Source organism: Salmo salar, chromosome ssa18 (assembly GCF_905237065.1).
Source record: "Salmo salar chromosome ssa18, Ssal_v3.1, whole genome shotgun sequence".
Lineage (NCBI taxonomy): Eukaryota > Metazoa > Chordata > Actinopteri > Salmoniformes > Salmonidae > Salmo > Salmo salar.
Window position 1 is genome coordinate 47,344,804 of NC_059459.1, and position 14,148 is coordinate 47,358,951.

General features: G+C 46.6%; 1 protein-coding gene across 2 annotated transcripts in view; it reads right to left on the reverse strand.

The window, feature by feature from the left end:
• LOC106577415 (exocyst complex component 6) overlaps positions 1–14,148 on the reverse strand; it is a gene marked incomplete at its 5' end in the record, with an annotated part of 41,692 nt that overhangs the window by 7,717 nt on the left and 19,827 nt on the right. For both annotated transcript variants that reach the window (XM_045701197.1, XM_045701196.1), the window contains 1 exon segment: positions 11,309–11,450. In XM_045701197.1, the coding sequence (XP_045557153.1) occupies positions 11,309–11,450 (142 nt within the window).

A 14,148-nucleotide genomic window follows, 5' to 3' on the forward strand; every position in this document is an offset into this window, starting at 1 on the left:
AGTGAGAATAAATGAAATAAAAAAACAGAGTCAAGTTAAGATTAAGACTGCATGATCGCCTAAAAACCTTAACCTCTTATAAGAGCTGAAATATCTTGGGACGATTCTACGTTTGAGATGTGAATAGATTCCGTTAGAGACATATGAACCGGCGTGCTGAACCCAGGAGCTGAACTCGGGTTCACCCTTCATCAGGGGGCCCCCTGAGGGGCCTCAGGAGAGTACCAGGTACAAGACCAAGACACACACACACACAGGAACTCAGCTGTCACGGCCCTGGCCAACAGGGGGCCCCCTGAGGGGCCTCAGGAGAGTACCAGGTACAAGACCAAGACACACACACACACAGGAACTCAGCTGTCACGGCCCTGGCCAACAGGGGGCCCCCTGAGGGGCCTCAGGAGAGTACCGGGTACAAGACCAAGACACACACACACACAGGAACTCAGCTGTCACGGCCCTGGCCAACAGGGGGCCCCCTGAGGGGCCTCAGGAGAGTACCGGGTACAAGACCAAGACACACACAGGAACTCAGCTGTCACGGCCCTGGCCATCAGGGGGGCCCCCTGAGGGGCCTCAGGAGAGTACCAGGTACAAGACCAAGACACACACACACAGGAACTCAGCTGTCACGGCTCCCGAGTGGCGCAGTGGTCTAAGGCACTGCATCTCAGTGCTTGAGGCATCACTACAGACACCCTGGTTCGAATCCAGGCTGTATCATAACCGGCCGTGATTGTGAGTCCCATAGGGCGGCGCACAATTGGCCCAGCATCGTCCGGGTTTGGCCGGTGTAGGCCCTCATTGTAAATAAAAATGTGTCCTTAACTGACTAGGCTGGACCTCCAGAGACACACGGCTAGCCCTCCAGAGATACTAGGCTGGACCTCCAGAGACACACGGCTAGACCTCCAGAGACACACGGCTAGACCTCCAGAGACACACGGCTGGACCTCCAGAGATACTAGGCTGGACCTCCAGAGATACTAGGCTGGACCTCCAGAGATACTAGGCTGGACCTCCAGAGACACTAGGCTTGGGCAGTATCCAGACTGTCATAGCTTCATCCCGACTTTGTTCCATACTGGGATTTTTTTCATTAATTTTTTATTGAATATTTGAAACATACATTATACTCGCAGTGAAGCCGCTCAACAGCTACATCCTACCAGTCATTCAACATATTCCCATTCAGAGCGACACACAGAAGCATCCAGGGGCATGTTGACAGATCTCCCACCAGGCCAGAAAACGGGAACCCTGAACCCTCCAAGATCCCCCCACAGTTCCCTAATAGCTGCTCCCTCAACCCTCCAAGATCCCCCCCACAGTTCCCCAATAGCTGTCCCTCAACCATTCGAGACCCCTCCCACAGTCCCCCCCCCCAGGAATAAAAATAAATAAAAAATATAATGAATTCCATTCCCCCCAAGAACACCCATAATGCACCAACAACCAAGAGAATGAACTGGAGAGACAAAAGGAAAAGACCGAAGAAAACAGCAAACAACAATGCAAAAAATGAATTATAATAATACATTTAAAAGAAAGGACATCAAGGACAACTAAAATCATAACAGCAATGCCAACTGTATATGTTTGTGTGCATGTCTGGCACTATTACATGTATGTGTGTGTTCTTGTATGTGTTTATTTGAATGAGAGTGTGTGTATGTGCATGTGTACAAACACCTGCAAGGCATCAGCCTCAGACAAACCGGCATTAGTTGTCAAAACACTGTCCCTCTTTGTCATTCAAACTGACAATTTATTATGTTTATTTACACTTAAAAACATGTTTTAAAAAAAAACTTTTATCTTTGACCATCATTCTATCTCCCACACAGCAACTCCACTCCCACTTGTCTCCAATTCCACATGCCAACCCTCAGCTTCCCTCAGCCCATCCCATCTATCTCTGCTGGCCTCCCACTTCGGGTTTCAACCCATCCCAACCCTCCGCTTCCCTCAGCCCATCCCATCTATCTCTCCTGGCGTCCCACTTCGGGTTTCTACGCAACACATATCTTTCAACTATGCTGTGATGTTTAACGTACAATATCAATCTATCTGATCAAATAGAATCCACAGATTGCGTGTTGAAGATAAATACTTTTACTAAGAGTATTACTATATTAGTAATTGACTGACCAGGTCTCTCCAGATTTCCTAACAGTACTATTTCTAGGGTCAATTGTAGATCAATGTTATGCATTTTTAGCCATTCCTGAACCTGAGACCAGAAACAGGCTACCTGAGGGCAATACCAAAATAAATGGTCTATTGATTCTCTATCCTCACAACAAAATCTGCAGAGCTTCGATGATTTTATGCCCCAAATATTCAACATTTTGTTGGTGGCAAGAATTCTATATAATAATTTTAGCTGAAAAGCACAAAGTCTTGAATCTTGCGTTGTTTTATATATCAACTCATACCATGGAATAAGTACATCAAAAATCTCTTCCCAACTATTTTGCAATCTGTATGGCACAGTCGTCAACATCCTGGTCCACAAATGAAACTGGTATACTTTCCTATTTATGCTATTTTTTATTCCTCTGCCAATTTTGATCCTTTATATTGGGCAGACAGACCAGTTCCCTACCTCCTCCCGCTGCCACCTGCCTCCTCCATTTTTGGGGGTAATGCTGTAATCAATTGGTTGTACTCTTGGATTGAGCAGATCTTCCCATACAATTCTCCATGAAGGACATAACTCTACCATTACAATTTACAATATAATTTAAGAACAAAATACCCTTTTCAAACATCTTTCCCATAAATACAGGTATTTACCTCTCCATGGTTGCAGGATCTTGTCTATTTTTACAAGTTTTCTATTGAAATTCATTGTGTAGCGCTTATTTATATATTTTGTGATATGAATACCGACTAGGTCTACTTCACCATCAGCCCGTTTTATAGGTAAACTGCAGGCTAATGTAAAAGTTGTATTTTTTAAGGATCCAATACGTAATATTGTACACTATTGTACATAATTAGGTTTTAGTCCAGAAAGTACAGAAAAGTTATCTAGATCTTTAAATGAGACATTGAATGAGACAGGATTTAATATCCTCAAAAAGTTCTTCCTCTGTAATTTGGCCTTCACACTGATCTTTCCGTACATTTGTTCATTTTCCATTTTTTTAAAATATTATTTGGAAAGATTCCTTACCGTAATCTTTATTCAGTGGGAGAGGATGAGACGGAAAAGAGAAAATCTGCCTAAAATAATTTGCTTCCTCTTTTAATACATACTGGGATATTTGGTAATACCAGAACTGAACACAAAGGGGGCGCTGTTTTCACTGACACTTTGTAACTCCGAAGCTGCACAATGCTAACAAGTACATGTAAAATCCCATAGAGAATGCTAACTAAATGTTAATGAGCGCATTGCGAACATTTGACAGTTTCTGACCTAAACTATACAAATAACCAAAAAAAATGCTACTCACAATTTGCTACACGCACAAAACTAATATTAGCCAGCAAGGCTCTTGATCCACTTGGGGATTCTCTGCTGTTACCAAGCGAATGCTTGATTTCGGAAGAAGCTACCCATTTAGCTAGATAGCTAACGTGCTACTAAATTAGCAAACCAAATGCACAACTGCTGAGCATTTAGCACATTTTAGACAGTTAACTTAATCTACAAAACAACAATATAAACAAAATGTAGTGTTGGTCCCGTGTTTTATGAGCGGAAATAAAAGATAACAGAAATTTCCATATGCATTAAAACCTTATCTCTCCAATTTTCTGTGAACAAATTGTTTATTTGTTTTATTTAACCTTTATTTAATTAGGCAAGTCAGTTAAGAACAAATTCTTATTTACCATGATGGCCTACCCCCGGCCAAACCCTAACGACGCTGGGCCAATTGTGCGCCGCCCTATGGGACTCCCAATCACGGCCGGTTGTGATACAGCCTGGAATCGAACCAGGGTCTGTAGTGACGCCTCTAGCACCGAGATGCAGTGCCTTAGACCGCTGCGCCACTCGGGAGCCCCTTTCGCATTTCTTCTTTGCCAAGATAATCCATCCATCTGACAGGTGTGGCACATCAAGAAGCTGATTAAAAAGCATGATCATTACACAGGTGCACCTTGTTCTGGGGACAATAAAAGGTTCCTCTAAAATGTGCAGTTTTGTCACACAACACAACGCCACAGATGTCTCAAGTTGAGGGAGCGTGTAATTGGCATGCTGACTGCAGGAATGTCCACCAGAGCTGCTGCCAGATAATTTAATGTTAATTTCTCTACCATAAGCCACCTCCACTCAATATGTATTTTTGCCTCTCAACCATAGACCACATGTATGACGTTGTGAGGGCGAGCGGTTTGTTGATGTCAACGTTGAGAATAGAGGGCCCCATGGTGGCGGTGGGGTTATGGTATGGGCCCCATGGTGGAGGTGGGGTTATGGTATGGGCCCTATGGTGGAGGTGGGGTTATGGTATTGGCCCCATGGTGGAGGTGGGGTTATGGTATGGGCCCCATGGTGGCAATGGGGTTATGGTATGGGCCCCATGGTGGAGGTGGAGTTATGGTATGGGCCCTATGGTGGAGGTGGGGTTATGGTATGGGCCCCATGGTGGAGGTGGGGTTATGGTATGGGCCCCATGGTGGAGGTGGGGTTATGGTATGGGCCCCATGGTGGCAGTGGGGTTATGGTATGGGCCCCATGGTGGAGGTGGAGTTATGGTATGGGCCCTATGGTGGAGGTGGGGTTATGGTATGGGCCCCATGGTGGAGGTGGGGTTATGGTATGGGCCCCATGGTGGAGGTGGAGTTATGGTATGGGCCCTATGGTGGAGGTGGGGTTATGGTATGGGCCCCATGGTGGAGGTGGGGTTATGGTATGGGCAGGCATAAGCTACGGACAACAAACACAATTGCATTTTATCGATGGCAATTTGAATGCCACCCGGACAGCTGATGAAACTGAGGAGTTTTTCTGTCTATAAAGCTCTTTTGTGCGGAAAAACTCCATCTGATTCCCTGGACCTGGCTCCCCAGTGGGTGGGCCTAAGCTCTCCCAGGCCCACCCATGGCTACGCCCCTGCCCAGTCATGTGTAATCAATAGATTAGGAACTAATTAATTTATTTCAATTGACTGATTTCCTTATATGAATTGTAACTCAGTAAAATCGTTGAAATTGATTCGTTTATATTTTTATTCTGTATAGTTACAAGATATCTAGCTGGCAAACATTTAGTTGTGAATTCCATACTGTAATTAGATCGCCAGGCCCATGCTGCACAACAGTAAGTGACTCCCAAGGCTCCGGTATCTCGTTGTTGTGTGCTTGTAAACAAACACCACGTGACTTGGGACTACCGTAAACTTCATAATAATGTGACACATGACCGGGGACTACCGTAAACTTCATAATAATGTGACACACGACTTGGGACTACCGTAAACTTCATAATAATGTGACACATGACCGGGGACTACCGTAAACTTCATAATAATGTGACACATGACTGGGGACTACCGTAAACTTCATAATAATGTGACACATGACCGGGGACTACCGTAAACTTCATAATAATGTGACACATGACCGGGGACTACCGTAAACTTCATAATAATGTGACACATGAACGGGGACTACCGTAAACTTCATAATAATGTGACACATGACTGGGGACTACCGTAAACTTCATAATAATGTGACACATGACCGGGGACTACCGTAAACTTCATAGTAATGTGACACATGACTGGGGTCTACCGTAAACTTCATAATAATGTGACAGGTGAAATGAAGAACGCACTGTTCTTTATCTCCTAACGTATTGCACAAGTTGACTGCTGGTATTTACTTAAATTAGCTACAAATATTACAATTTATTTAAAAAACTTCAAAGAAATAGATTCAACGGTATTGAAAAACCATCCTGTGGCTTTGTCCAAATACCCCGTTATACGGCAAATACGGTAAACCGCCAAAGCCTAAGACACACTATTGGACCCACAGAGCCTGACAGACAGACAGCAACACAACCCAGAGCCAGACAGATGGCAAAACAACCCAGAGCCAGCCAGACGGCAACACAACCCAGAGCCAGCCAGACAGCAACACAACCCAGAGCCAGCCAGATGGCAACACAACCCAGAGCCAGCCAGACGGCAACACAACCCAGAGCCAGCCAGACAGCAACACAACCCAGAGCCAGCCAGACAGCAACACAACCCAGAGCCAGCCAGACAGCAACACAACCCAGAGCCAGACAGACAGCAACACAACCCAGAGCCAGACAGCAACACAACCCAGAGCCAGACAGTCAGACAGCAACACAACCCAGAGCCAACCAGACAGCAACACAACCCAGAGCCAGCCAGACAGCAACACAACCCAGAGCCAGCCAGAGAGCAACACAACCCAGAGCCAGAAACACAACCCAGAGCCAGACAGACAGCAACACAACCCAGAGCCAGACAGACAGCAACACAACCCAGAGCCAGACAGCAACACAACCCAGAGCCAGCCAGACAGCAACACAACCCAGAGCCAGACAGAAACACAACCCAGAGCCAGACAGACAGACAGCAACACAACCCAGAGCCAGACAGACAGACAGCAACACAACCCAGAGCCAGCCAGACAGACAGCAACACAACCCAGAGCCAGCCAGACAGACAGCAACACAACCCAGAGCCAGCCAGACAGACAGCAACACAACCCAGAGCCAGCCAGACAGACAGCAACACAACCCAGAGCCAGACAGACAGCAACACAACCCAGAGCCAGCCAGACAGCAACACAACCCAGAGCCAGCCAGACAGCAACACAACCCAGAGCCAGACAGCAACACAACCCAGAGCCAGACAGACAGACAGCAACACAACCCAGAGCCAGACAGACAGCAACACAACACAGAGCCAGACAGACAGACAGCAACACAACCCAGAGCCAGCCAGACAGACAGCAACACAACCCAGAGCCAGCCAGACAGACAGCAACACAACCCAGAGCCAGCCAGACAGACAGCAACACAACCCAGAGCCAGCCAGACAGACAGGAGTTTACAGTCAGACTACTGGGGTCAACACAGTGCTGAGGTGTGAGAGGTCAGGGAGTTTACAGTCAGACTACTGGGGTCAACACAGTGCTGAGGTGGTCAGGGAGTTTACAGTCAGACTACTGGGGTCAACACAGTGCTGAGGAGGTCAGGGAGTTTACAGTCAGACTACTGGGGTCAACACAGTGCTGAGGTGTTAGAAACACGCTGCTCCAATAAATCAACTGTAACGGAGGACTCATCGGGGTCTGCATCCCCGCCAGACATCCATGCTAAATTCTCTTTTACATGATGGATGAATAGATGTGCAGGAAGAGTAGACAGAGAACCTGAGTGATGGCTGGAAGGTGAGTGATGGCTGATTACAGCTGTGAGTGATGGCTGGAAGGTGAGTGATGGCTGATTACAGCTGTGAGTGATGGCTGGAAGGTGAGTGATGGCTGACTACAGCTGCCACAGGGGAGATGGCTGGAAGGTGAGTGATGGCTGATTATAGCTGTGAGTAATGGCTGGAAGGTGAGTGATGGCTGATTACAGCTGCCACAGGGGAGATGGCTGGAAGATGAGTGATGGCTGGAAGGTGAGTGATGGCTGATTACAGCTGCCACAGGGGAGATGGCTGGAAGGTGAGTGATGGCTGATTACAGCTGCCACAGGGGAGATGGCTGGAAGGTGAGTGATGGCTGGAAGGTGAGTGATGGCTGATTACAGCTGCCACAAGGGAGATGGCTGGAAGGTGAGTGATGGCTGACTACAGCTGCCACAGGGGAGATGACTGGAAGGTGAGTGATGGCTGACTACAGCTGCCACAGGGGAGATGGCTGGAAGGTGAGTGATGGCTGATTACAGCTGCCACAGGGGAGATGCCTGGAAGGTGAGTGATGGCTGGAAGGTGGACTTGTGAGTGAGGTGACTACAGCTGCCACAGGGGAGATGCCTGGAAGGTGAGTGATGGCTGGAAGGTGAGTGATGGCTGGAAGGTGAGTGATGGCTGACTACAGCTGTGAGTGATAGCTGGAAGGTGAGTGATGGCTGACTACAGCTGCCACAGGGGAGATGGCTGGAAGGTGAGTGGACATTATTGGACCGGTGCATACAAAAAGAGATGTTTTTACTTAAACCATTTTAAGTGAATTTATTAACAAAACTGACTTGATAACAGGAGCCAGCTGGTTCTTTAGATTGGTAGTATCATATAAAACAGTACTAGGGTAACGCTAAGCGACTTGACCGTGAAACGCTAAGCGACTTGACCGCGAAACGCTGCTAAGCGACTTGACCGCGAAACGCTGCTAAGCGACTTGACCGTGAAACGCTGCTAAGCGACTTGACCGTGAAATGCTAAGTGACTTGACCGTGAAACGCTAAGCGACTTGACCGTGAAACGCTAAGCGACTTGACCGCGAAACGCTAAGCGACTTGACCGCGAAACGCTAAGCGGCCTGACCGTGAAACGCTAAGCGACTTGACCGCGAAACGCTTAGCGACTTGACCGCGAAACACTACACTGCGTGCACAATTATTAGGCAAATTGTATTCCTCGGGATTAATTTTATTGTTGAACAAACACAATGCTCTCAGTCAATCCAAAATGTTATTGAACCTCAAAGGAAAAGTGAGTTTTGTCTTTCTCAGGGAAATATACAAGTGTGCACAATTATTAGGCAACTAAATTACAAAAATAATTTCTCTCAACTCACTTGTTTATTCTCAATTTTTAGAGTAAGTGTAACAGATAAGTAACACAAAATGACAATTATATAACATTTTTGGCCTTTCAAAAATATTCAGTGACCAATATAGCCACCCTTATTTTCAATAACTGCCATGAGCCTTCCATCCATGGAGTCTGTCAGTTTCTTGATCTGTTCACGATCAATTTTCGCTGAAGCAGCAACCACAGCCTCCCAAATGCTGTTCAAAAAAGGTGTATTGTCTTCCCTCACTGTAAATCTCACGTTTGAGAAGGGCCCACAAGTTCTCAATAGTATTTAAGTCAGGTGAGGAAGGGGGCCAGGTCATTATTCAGGCATCTTTGAGGCCCTTGCTGTCTAGCCAAGCAGTGGAGTACTTGGATGCATGTGATGGAGCATTGTCCTGCATAAAGATCATGGCCTTCTAGAATGCTGAGGACTTCTTCCAGTACCACTGTTTGACGAAAGAATCTTCCAGAAACTGGCAGTAGGTTTGGGAGTTGAGTTTCAGTCCATCTTTAACCCGAAAAGGTCCAACTACCTCATCCTCAATGATAGCAGCCCATACCAGTACCCCTCCTTCACCTTGCTGGCACCTGACTCAAAGTGGTGCCCTGTGTCCATTACTGATCCAGCTACGGGCCCATCCATTTGGTCCATCAAGAGTCACTTTCATTTCATCTGTCCATAAAACCTTTGAAAAATCTGTCTTCCGGTAGTTCTTTGCCCTATCTTGACGCTTCAACTTGTAAATCTTATTCAGTGGTGGTCTTGTTTCAGTTTTCTTGACCTTGGCCATGTCTCTGAGCACTTGACACCTTGTACTTCTGAACACTCCCAGGTAGGTTGCAGTTCTGGAATACGGTGGCACCGGAGGATAACGGGTTCCTGGTAGTTTGATGTTTAATTCTTATCAAGTCTTTTGCAGTTAATTTGCACCTTTTCTTCCCCATGCGTTTTTTTTGCGCCCCAGTTGACTATTCGCAACAAAACGTTTGAATGTCCGGTGGTCACACCTCAATAGTTGAGCTATTTAAAGAGTGTCGCATCCGTCTGAAAGGCATTTTACATTTTTGGCTTTTCATTGTCAGTTAAATCTCTTTTTTTTTGGCCCATTTTACCTGAGGTAATGAGGCTGCCTAATAATTATGCACACCTTGATATAAGGTGTTATTCACTTTCGCCACACCCTCGCTCCTTACACAAATACATATCACCTGTAAATGAGTAAATCCAATAAGCATTCAAGTTTATATGGTTTTGGAGTTGGAAAATGTGAATAGAAACAATGATAAGATCAGAATACTCACTTGCCTAATAATTGTGCTCGCAGTGTAAGTGACTGATGTGCTCTGTAGGAAAACCGCTGCTAGGTAAGTATGAGGAAATATTTGTCGCAACACAGCTGTTCATCAGAGTTCGTTTCGAGGGTAGGGGATGTGTTCCAAATGGGACCCTATCCCCTTTTTACAGGGCCTACAGGGCTCTGGTCGACAGGGCTCTGGTCGACAGTAGTGACTACATAGGGAAAAGGGTGCTATTTGGGATGCAGGAAGAGTGACAAGGGAGAGGCTAGAGCATAGGTCACCACTCTGACTAACAGCAGGAGGATTACCTTGGAGGAACCAACTGACTGGATTCCTAGAGGGGTGTCTTATGAGTGAGTGTGTGTGTGTGTGTGTGTGTGTGTGTGTATGAGAGACAGGAGAGTCAACTCTGCTCTGTCACAGCCTTTTAGCAGAGGGCATTCTGAGGGCAGAGTCAGTGTCCCAAATGGAACCCTATTCCCTTCATAGTGCACTACTTTTGACAATTATAATTTTTTTTTTTAAATGTAGTGCACTATAAAAGGAATAGGGTGGCATTTAGGATAGACTCAGGACATTTCTGAAGCCCCAATCCCTCTTGTTCAAACATCATTAGGTTGAACTACACTTAACGCTACTGACATTCACACTGTATGTCTGAACTACCCTTAACGCTACTTCCTATGGGCCCTGGTCAAAAGTAGTGCACTATATAGGGAATAGGGCTGTAGTATAGAGTAGTGTACTATATAGGGAATAGGGCTGTAGTATAGAGTAGTGCACTATATAGGGAATAGGGCTGTAGTATAAAGTAGTGCACTATATAGGGAATATGACTGTAGTATAAAGTAGTGCACTATATAGGGAATATGACTGTAGTATAAAGTAGTGCACTATATAGGGAATTGGGCTGTAGTATAAAGTAGTGCACTATATAGGGAATAGGGCCCTGGTCAAAAGTAGTGCACTATATAGGGAATAGGGCCCTGGTCAAAAGTAGTGCACTATATAGGGAATATGGCTGTAGTATAAAGTAGTGCACTATATAGGGAATAGGGTGACATTAGGGATGTAGTCACCATTAGGCTCAACTCCTCCTCTACCTAATAGCCCCTCAACTTCCGTTCACACTGACATATACTGTACCCCTCTACGATTAAAGCCCTCTCCCTGGCCGTTTCCATGGGGGTGATAGGGAGTTGTGTGTTTGTATTGTCAATCATTCACAATGCATGGTGTAAACTCCCATTAACTCCACTTACATTCACACTGTATGACGTCCAGGTTGAACTGCTGAACGGCTCCCATACTGATCTGTTTCAGCTCGCAGTCCAACAGCATCTGCATCAGGGACGTGGACAGGTGCTTACACGCTGACATACAGGCTGTCTGGGCCACTTTACCCTGCAGGAGAACAGAGGGGGAGAGGAGACAGGGGGTAGGAAAGGAAAGAGAGAGGGAAAGGAAAGAGAGAGGGGTAGGAAAGAGAGAGAGAGGGAAAGGAAAGAGAGAGGGAAAGAAGAGAGAGAGAGGGAAAGGAAAGAGAGAGAGAGAGGGAAAGTAAAGAGAGAGGGAAAGGAAAGAGAGAGGGAAAGGAAAGAGAGAGGGAAAGGAAAGAGAGAGGGAAAGGAAAGAGAGAGAGAGGGAAATGAAAGAGAGAGAGAGAGGGAAATGAAAGAGAGAGAGAGGGAAATGAAAGAGAGAGAGAGAGAGGGAAATGAAAGAGAGAGAGAGGGAAATGAAAGAGAGAGAGAGAGATAAAAAGGGAGGAGAGGGTAAATGTCAGTTTGAGCCTGGACAATCTGTGTCAATAGAATATGGGAGTACAGATTTAGTCAAAGCTTCCTCTACCATACCTGAGGATTTGGAAATGATTACTGTGGGCTGCTGGCCCATGTTCTCTAGATAAACAGCAGGTTACATAAAGACTCTGAACATGAAGTGATTACTGTGGGCTGCTGGCCCATGTTCTCTAGATAAACAGCAGGTTACATAAAGACTCTGAACATCGGTAAAACATGCAGGCAGAAGAACAGCACAGATGAAGCTCAAAACAGAATGATGGATTCAAATGAACAGGGTTGTGAGGTTGCAGAGGGAGGGAAAAGCAGACGATAACGATTATATCCAGCCAGACAAGACCAACAGAGCAAAGAGAGACATCATGCATTATGAATTGTTACTGCTACACCAGGCTGTATCATGCTGAATGCTGAGAGAGAGAGAGAGAGAGCACCAGAGATACATGGGTTGGACTGTGTGGTGGTCCATGCTGTCCAAGACATGTATCCACTCTCATCTCTTCAATGTGCTTCAGACTACCCTATAAACAATGCCCAAGTCCCCATAGGAAAACCAAACCGTTGTCCTAGAAAATGTCAAATCAAAACTAGAGACATCTGTACATGGACATCCCTGGTCATCTGTAGATTGCCACGGGAATCAGGAATCACTTGTTTATTATGGGATATTTTAGTTCCAATGAATGAATCCACTGCAGATAGAATCTCAGTAATAACTCGTAGTTCTAACACTTCCATGAAGGTGGCGTTGATTAGACTGGTCCCAGATCTGTTTGTGAAGGTTGATTAGACTGGTCCCAGATCTGTTTGTGAAGGTGGCGTTGATTAGACTGGTCCCAGATCTGTTTGTGAAGGTGGCATTGATTAGACTGGTCCCAGATCTGTTTGTGAAGGTGGCGTTGATTAGACTGGTCCCAGATCTGTTTGTGAAGATGGCGTTGACTAGACTGGTCCCAGATCTGTTTGTGAAGGTGGCGTTGACTAGACTGGTCCCAGATCTGTTTGTGAAGGTGGCGTTGATTAGACTGGTCCCAGATATGTTTGTGAAAGTGGTGTTGATTAGACTGGTCCCAGATCTGTTTGTGAAGGTGCCGTTGATTAGACTGGTCCCAGATCTGTTTGTGAAGGTTGATTAGACTGGTCCCAGATCTGTTTGTGAAGGTGGCGTTGACTAGACTGGTCCCAGATCTGTTTGTGAAGGTGGCGTTGATTAGACTGGTCCCAGATCTGTTTGTGAAGGTGGCGTTGATTAGACTGGTCCCAGATCTGTTTGTGAAGGTGGCGTTGATTAGACTGGTCCCAGATCTGTTTGTGAAGGTGGCGTTGATTAGACTGGTCCCAGATCTGTTTGTGAAGGTGGCGTTGATTAGACTGGTCCCAGATATATTTGTTAAAGTGGTGTTGATTAGACTGGTCCCAGATCTGTTTGTGAAGGTGGCGTTGATTAGACTGGTCCCAGATCTGTTTGTGAAGGTGGCGTTGATTAGACTGGTCCCAGATCTGTTTGTGAAGGTGGCGTTGATTAGACTGGTCCCAGATCTGTTTGTGAAGATTGACTAGACTGGTCCCAGATCTGTTTGTGAAGGTGGCATTGATTAAATGGTACCCTATACCCCATAGGCCCTGCTCAAATGGTACCCTATACCCCATAGGCCCTGGTCAAATGGTACCCTATACCCCATAGGCCAGCGATACGGTATTATCCAGATACCATATGGTATAGACACCTCAGTGTGTCTGGGAATGGCCAGCGATACGGTATTATCCAGATACTATACGGGTGGGGAACATGGCTCTGGGTCTACACACCCTGGGTGGGAACATGGCTCTGGGTCTACACACGCCCTGGGTGGGGAACATGGCTCTGGGTCTACACACCCTGGGTGGGGAACATGGCTCTGGGTCTACACACCCTGGGTGGGGAACATGGCTCTGGGTCTACACGCCCTGGGTGGGGAACATGGCTCTGGGTCTACACACCCTGGGTGGGGAACATGGCTCTGGGTGTACACACCCTGAGTGGGAACATGGCTCTGGATCTACACGCCCTGGGTGGGGAACATGGCTCTGGGTCTACACACCCTGGGTGGGGAACATGGCTCTGGGTCTACACACGACCTGGGTGGGGAACATGGCTCTGGGTCTACACGCCCTGGGTGGGGAACATGGCTCTGGGTCTACACACCCTGGGTGGGGAACATGGCTCTGGGTCTACACACCCTGGGTGGGGAACATGGCTCTGGGTCTACACGCCCTGGGTGGGGAACATGGCTCTGGGTCTACACACCCTGGGTGGGGAA